Source organism: Lolium perenne, chromosome 6, assembly GCF_019359855.2.
Source record: "Lolium perenne isolate Kyuss_39 chromosome 6, Kyuss_2.0, whole genome shotgun sequence".
NCBI classification, from domain to species: domain Eukaryota; kingdom Viridiplantae; phylum Streptophyta; class Magnoliopsida; order Poales; family Poaceae; genus Lolium; species Lolium perenne.
Window position 1 is genome coordinate 55930601 of NC_067249.2, and position 7422 is coordinate 55938022.

At 45.1% G+C, this 7422-nt stretch overlaps 1 protein-coding gene across 1 annotated transcript; it reads left to right on the forward strand.

Moving 5' to 3' along the window:
* Positions 1 to 3989: 3989 nt before the first annotated feature.
* On the forward strand, positions 3990 to 7082 carry LOC127308046 (uncharacterized). The gene is made up of 2 exons (XM_051338810.1): positions 3990 to 4296; positions 4411 to 7082. Exon 2 carries the CDS (start codon positions 5916 to 5918, stop codon positions 6873 to 6875), a length of 960 nt encoding a protein of 319 aa, XP_051194770.1. The 5' UTR covers positions 3990 to 4296; positions 4411 to 5915; the 3' UTR covers positions 6876 to 7082.
* The last annotated feature ends 340 nt before the right edge of the window (positions 7083 to 7422 follow it).

The window sequence follows — 7422 nt, forward strand, 5'->3', positions numbered from 1 at the left end:
ATTTTTTTTCCAAAATCAAATTACAGAGGTCACATCTAAATTAGTTAGGCAAAATCCCCGCCCCGGCGCCTGTAGCTTCCCACCCCGCCCCGCCGCCTGTAGCTTCCCAGCGCTGCCGCGCCTGCTGCCCACCCCGCCCCGACGCCTGCAGCTTCCCAGCGCCGCCACCTGCAGCTTCCCACCCCGCCCCGCCGCCTGTAGCTTCCCAGCGCCGCCGCGCCTGCTGCCCACCCGCCCCGGCGCCTACATTCCCCAAAATTGGGGCCAAATCAGAGCCAGCCGCCGGAGGGCCCGTGGATGGAGGCGAGGAGCCAACCGGAGGTCCTGCACGCCGCCGCTGGTGCCCGGGGCCACGCTGCAGGACTCGTCGAGGCTGAGCAGGTGCAACACGGCGCGCGCGCATCCCAGACGGCGATGCAGCCGTGGCGGTCGCCGGCGGCGAGGCGGAGCGGGCGGTGGTCGTCGGCGTCCTCGTGGCCTGTGTGCCTCGCGCCGCCCTGCCTGGCCTCGGGGCCGCAGTGTGAGATGGTTAGCGATTATTTGACGCAGTCGTTAGCGAGCCGTTCCTCGCGGTCCGCCCAATTTGGTGGAACGAGGCAATTCCGCATCTAGCACGAATATTCGCTTCGGGGGAACCAGTTGGTTCCGTTCCATGACCCCAACCGAACACTAGAATCGCCTCCAGGTGCAGAACGGTTTCATCCCATTCCTCTGTATTCCAAAACCGAACACACCCTTAGAAACGAGTGTTCAGATCTGTTCGGTACCCTTTTTTATGAACGGGTGTTCGGCACCCTAAGCTAATCTTACGAATGCACGGGTACTGCAAAAAACCCTTGTTCACTATGCATAAGATCCCGAACTGCATTTAATAAATTTGATTTTCATCTACCAGCAAGGAAATAGTATCTGCTTATTTACTAGCACTATATAGTTGTTCATGATGGTGTACATATATGGATCGCTGTACTAGTGGTTTCTACTTGGAGTGCCCACCTTTAGGTAGTGTTAGGCCTCATGAACATATCACAAATTCACAATGTGGTATGCTATCTTTGAACAACTATTATATATTTTTGTTCCTTCCAATGTGGGTATGGGAGACTCCAGGATGATAATCTCTATATGTTGTCCTGAAAACAGAAGCTGTAGGGTTGAAGACAGCAGTCCCACTTGACATTTCAGCCCTATGCATGAGCTCACAGACTGCTACGACACACTACAGCTGTTTTCTTAATCGAGATTGGGGTTCAACAATGATTTGCATATAGAGCAGCCCCGCAAGGAGTTTTGTCTACGTGTGGCTATTAGTACTTGGATGTTTTCAGTTTCCTTGTATAAGGTGCGAGTACATTTTAGCTCCATAAAGGTATGGGCGTTATGCCGATCAGGACAAGATGCCCTCAGCGGGAAGAACGGCGCGCACGCTTCCATCGTCCGATCCAGGAGTTCCAGATCTGGGGTTTCCCCTGTAGCAGCCTAGATGACAAGAAGCGCAAGCTGCACTGCGTTCCTGAAGACTTCAACCTGGGTGGCTGGGGTGTACATCCACTTTCCTAACCAAGAGCTAGGATCACTTCTTAAAGGAACGATGCCTTTAACAAGGTAGCGATGAACATGTGCAGCCATCGGCTGCCGTGACCAAAGTAGGGACTGGTTTTCAACGACAGTCGTGCATCCCCAACCCACCGTAAACCGGCCGAGCCCCTCCGGTAAAGGAAAAGACCACCACCACCATAACTGAATCAGATCTCGGCTGTCCTCAATGATGCATAAGTAGCCTAGGGAGAGTTCGTTCGTCACCGACGAAGAAATAGTGGGAGAGCTAGGCAGCAGGTTCACCGCCCGCCCAGACTCAAACAGACCAGATCAGGGCCGATGTCCGCGCCAAGTCTCTACCGCCGCCAACCGATACAGACTCGCCCCGGTCACCGCCACTTGGAGAGGAGGATCAGTCGCCGCCGCACCTCCCACATATCGGCACTAGAGGAAAACCGCCGCCACTGCGCCACATGGGCTTTGCCCGGTGATGCCCCGGGCGGCAGTGGGAGGGGAGTTGTGCAAGGGGGTCGAGGGGATGGAGGCCGGGCGCCTCCGCGTGGCGTCGACAAACATAGCAAACCCTAGAGGCATACTCATAATACTTGAAAAATGTCTATATTTATACTTCACAAGATGTCAATATGTTGAATTGCTTGTGTGTTTCCACCGAGGAAGCTTGCACATCTTGGAGTTCTTAATGTGAACTTGTTTCACCAAATTATCATTCTTAACCTCTAGAGTTGTAGTTCTGAATTTTGCTGTGCAAGATTTTCACCCTAGTTCGCTTGTTGATTGGTATTTCTCGAACAATGTATTTCCCGATTATGTATGTTCTAGTGAGTGAACATATATAGTGCACAAATGTAACTCTAGATTGTCTTCGAAGTAACTCATGATTATATCCTTTGTAATTAATGAGGGATCTCGCCATTACACTAATTAACTGAAGAGGTGCTCTAGTCCTAGTCCAGGGACAAGACTGTGAGTTCTAATAGTACATGCTACATGGCAAAAATATCCGCAAAATCCATACTCCCTTCGGTTTTGTATATATATAATGTCACTATCTTAAATTTATCAAAGCAAAAAAAAAAATTGAACTAATTATTGACTGCCACAACCTACTTTAACTGTACTCTTGGATGGGGAGGCTAACATGCAGCTAGTCTTTACACGCTGAAGAGAACATACTCCCCTTCATACCGGTTTAGAGCAATTCCAATAGTATAGCCGGTTGTTGGCTATAAGCAAGATGTCATGTCATCTATAGTTAATATGTAGCCAATAAGTACAATAGTTGGATATAAGAATGTACTACTTTTTCAATGAATGACCCACCTTTCATTCACACATCTTGCCTAAGAGCACGTGCTAGAGCTAGCTCTTACATAAGAGCTCACTTACATTCTCTCTCCTCTTCTCTCTCCTCCAACTAGACACAAATATATTATTTTAATCTTTATAGCCAGCTGACTAGGCCTTATTGTACTTGCTCTTATTAGGTTTGTGGTGGGATGCACTGTGACCAAGGTGGCCATCGACTGCGACAGGATAATCTCCATCGACACGATTTTGTCCATTGATTTTCTCTCGTTTCCAGCGCTAGTTAAAGAATAAGCGAAGAATCCGTAGAGGCCCCACGGTCAGCTAACCCATTCAGTATGCATGTAACTCAATCGCCCTTGATTTTCTCTAATTCACACCACATACAGAACAGTTTTCACACAGAAAAGATGGAAACCTAGCTGTTTTTAAGGAGAGGACGGGCCACGGTTGTTATTAAATACCGCTAATTAATGATCAACTGAGCCCAAATATTGGTATATTTCCAAATTCAGCATAAGCCCAATAAAGCGGTATAGAGGGAGTGTACATTAGGTGTAGTCATTTAACTCTAGTTAGGCTGGTCATAGTGTTAAATGTGTTAAATGACTACAGCCTAATCCTCAAATTAATGCATATCCTCAAATTTCTATTTTTCATGTGAACATCTGATACATGCATCAGATGTTCACATGAAAAATAGAAATGAAATGACACACAAGACATAACATTTCCAGACAATCAAATTTTCTAGGTCTCCACCAAACAAGAACAATGCTCCAGAAGAAGTAAACAAATGCAAGTTAACAACTGGTATTTCTTACATACAAGCGTAAGCCATAATAGAATAGAGAAAATACTTGTAGTACTCTAAATGAATGAAATTACATATTTGTTCTAAAGGTTACAAAACTATGGCATCGAATGGACATGTGTGTGACCTTTGTGCCAGCGTCGAGCACTGGCGGACCTATGTGAGGGCAAACCCGGGCCATGGCCAGCCCAGCCCAAAAGTGGGAAAAAAAATTATGCCTATGCCTCCATGTGTGAAGCCCATTAACCCAGCCCAGTCTACTCCATGTCTCCATGTTCGCTGCCTCGCTGGTTTCCTGTTGGTCGTACAGACGTACACGATGCTGTCCATGGTTGCAGTTTAGGGCGCCCTGCCGCGGTGCCGCCGGTCGACCTACCGCCGGTGACTGAGCGTGGAGGTGGCCGCCGGACGGCCGGAGCGACTCAATTTGGCGAGCACCATCCAGCAGGAGCGGGCACAAGCCATCAAGCCCCACGCCGGCCACGCGACCAAGCCCTAGGCGAGCAAACGCCGGCCGGAAACGGCCAGGCTGCGGGCGAACGGCGGCGATCCGATCATCCGGCGTTGGCACAACCATCAACTACTCCAATTGCTCCCAGGCAGCTGCAAAACTGACGGTAATTTAGTTTTCCCCAAATCTCTTCACAACAAATCTCTTCACTGCAAAATTAAACTACAATTTGGTACCCTGAATAATCAATTTTTTTTGTTTGTTTACAAATGCAATTTAGGCACCATGAATCAGAGAAGAATTGATCTAGTTTTCAAAAGAAAAAGAGACGAGGCAAATGAAGTTGAGGAAGACCAGTCTGTACTAGCTGATCATCCATTACCTTTGCTTGAATTACAACATCCGGCACCACACAATCAAGATGAAAATCAGTCAAATGAAGCTGTTATGTTTGAAGGTATTGATTTCTTGCAGAGAGACCCAGGATTACGCCCGCAGATTTGGCAGTATCCACCGGACCAGAGAGATGCTGTCCGCCGAGCATATCTGATGTTGGGTCCTATGCAACCCCGTCTAGAACACTATGAGCCTTCAGGTGAAAAGGGGCATCAACGCCGCTTCAAGTACAATTGGTTTAGTCAATTTCCCTCATGGCTAGAGTACTCACAGGACAAACATCGTGCATATTGTTTGTTTTGCTTTGTCTCTGCCAAAAAGGAAAACACACGAGGTGGTTCTCATGTCTTTACAGTTAATGGATTTGATAGCTGGAAGAGGGTTAATTGTGGGAAGCATTGTGCATTTTTAACACACATAGGTTCTGGACCATGCTCATCACACCACAACGCAGCCGCAGATTGTCAAGCTTTACTGAATCAACCATGCCACATTGAAAATGTCATTGTGGTGAAGGACAAGGAGAAAGTAGAAAGAAACCGTTTGCGGCTGAAAGTCTCAATTGCAGCTGTTAAGTGGCTCACCTTCCAAGCGTGTGCTTTTAGAGGGCATGATGAGAGACCCCAGTCAAAGAATAAAGGAAACTTTCTTGAAATAGTGGATCTTCTTGCAGAATTTAACCCCGAGATTGCCAAAGTGGTGGGGGGGAATGCTCCGTATAATTCAAAATACACATCGCCCAAAATCCAGAAAGAGCTCTTGAGTATGTTTGCATGTAAAATCAGGAAGCATATCCGAGCTGAAATCGGGGATTCTAAGTTTTCCATTTTAGTGGATGAGACATGTGATGTAGCAAAGAGAGAGCAAATGGCCCTAGTTCTCAGATTTGTTGATAAAGGTGGTATTCTGCAAGAGAGGTTCTTTGACTTGATACATGTAGCAAACACAAAGTCTTTGACACTTAAAGATGAATTGTTCGCTGTTTTATCAACACATGGTTTTGACATTCAGAATCTTCGAGGACAAGGTTATGACGGGGCCAGCAACATGAGAGGTGACTTGAATGGACTGTAAGCTCTTTTCCTCCAAGAATGCCCATATGCCTATTATGTTCATTGTTATGCCCACCGCTTGCAACTTGCTCTAGTTGATGCTTCCAAAGAAGTTGTTTCTGTCTCTCAGTTTTTTCAGAAATTAGTCTTCATCATAAACACCGTTGACTCCTCTTCAAAGCGCCATGACGAGCTCCATAAAGCCCAACTAGATGAACTAGAAATTGCAATTGCTAATGCTAGCGTCGAGACAGGTCAAGGGGCAAACCAGATCCGCTCACTCAAGCGACCAGGAGACACAAGGTGGGGTTCTCATTTTGGTTCAGTTTACAGCCTGATGGAGATGTTTGGTGTTGTTTACTCTATTGTCCAAGATATTGCTGCTGATCGATCAATGGGTTCACTTCGTGGAGATGCAGACACTTGTTTCAGCTACATGTCCTCTTATGAGTTCGTATTTACCTTATGTTTGATGAAGGAAATATTTGAGATAACAGAATTGCTTGGCCAAGCTTTACAGAAAAAGTCACAGGACATTGTGAATGCTATTCGTCTAGTGTCTTCAACAAAAGAGTGTCTTCAACAGTTGAGATCAGATGATGGCTATGAAGAATTTATTACCATGGTTGTTGAATTTTGTGGAAAGCATTCCGTTGAGATTCCTAACTTCGAAGAAATTTACATCATGCGGGGTGGTCGTGCACGCAATCAGCCTGATCAGCTCACCAAGGAGCATTACTTTCGTGTGGAACTATTTCGGGCAACATTGGATACTCAACTATTTGAAATAAACCGCAGGTTCAATGAGAAGGTAATGGATCTTTTATCTACTAGTGCTACTTTGATTCCTAGAAACAAATTTAGAGGATTCAAAGCCAGTGATATATGTGAGATGGTGAAAAAGTACTACCCAGCAGATTTCACCCAACAAGATATTTATGGATTGCAACTTCAACTAAAACATTTTGTTTCGGATGCTTCCAAGGATGAAGAGTTGAAAAACAAATCAACCTTAATCAGTCTTTGTCAATGCCTTGTGGAGACAGGAAGACATGCTGTCTTTAATTTGGTTGAAAGGTTACTCCGATTGCTCATTACTCTTCCAGTTTCAACAGCGAGTGCGGAACGTGCCTTTTCTAGTATGAAGATCATCAAAACAAGGTTGCGCAATAAGATGGAAGACGACTATCTTGCAAATAGTCTGTTAGTGAATATAGAGGGTGAAATTTTGGAGACCTACAGCTATGAAGATGTCATTGAAGATTTTAAGAAAAAGAATCGGAAAGCAGATCTGTAGTTATGCAACTCCATGTGACCATGTGTCCATACCTTATGACCAAGCTGAACCTTAGAAATTTGGCCTGCTTTATTTTGTTTTGGGGTACTTCTCATATATATATGATCTGATGGGTCAAATGTATGCAGTATATTGACTAATTCCTAGTTGCCTACAAATCAACAAATGTATATGGCTTAGATTTATAATTCTTTGTGTTTTTCTTTAGCTTGGCCCGCCCAAGATTTCTTTTGTAGGTCCGCCACTGGCGTCGAGCCTGCTCCCAACCCACAATGCTCAAGTCTAAATGTGGTTTATGTATAGAAGGATCACACTAGGGGCTTTGCCCCGTAAAAAGTTGAAAACAATATTTGTTCATATACATTTTATATGTTCAATTTACTCTATAAAAACACTAAGATATGATCGTATTCTAATGATTTCATAAATTTATATTTGATAAGGTATGTTTTTATAACTTCATAGCATTACTTGTGACATCAAAAGTTAAGGTAGGTCCATAATGTAAAGAACAATCATGTTGCAATTTTGTCTTATCTTTTACAAG

Bases quoted from the DNA above. Each gene is read 5' to 3' on its own strand.
- LOC127308046 (XM_051338810.1), top strand. From the start codon at position 5,916: ATGGAGATGTTTGGTGTTGTTTACTCTATTGTCCAAGATATTGCTGCT.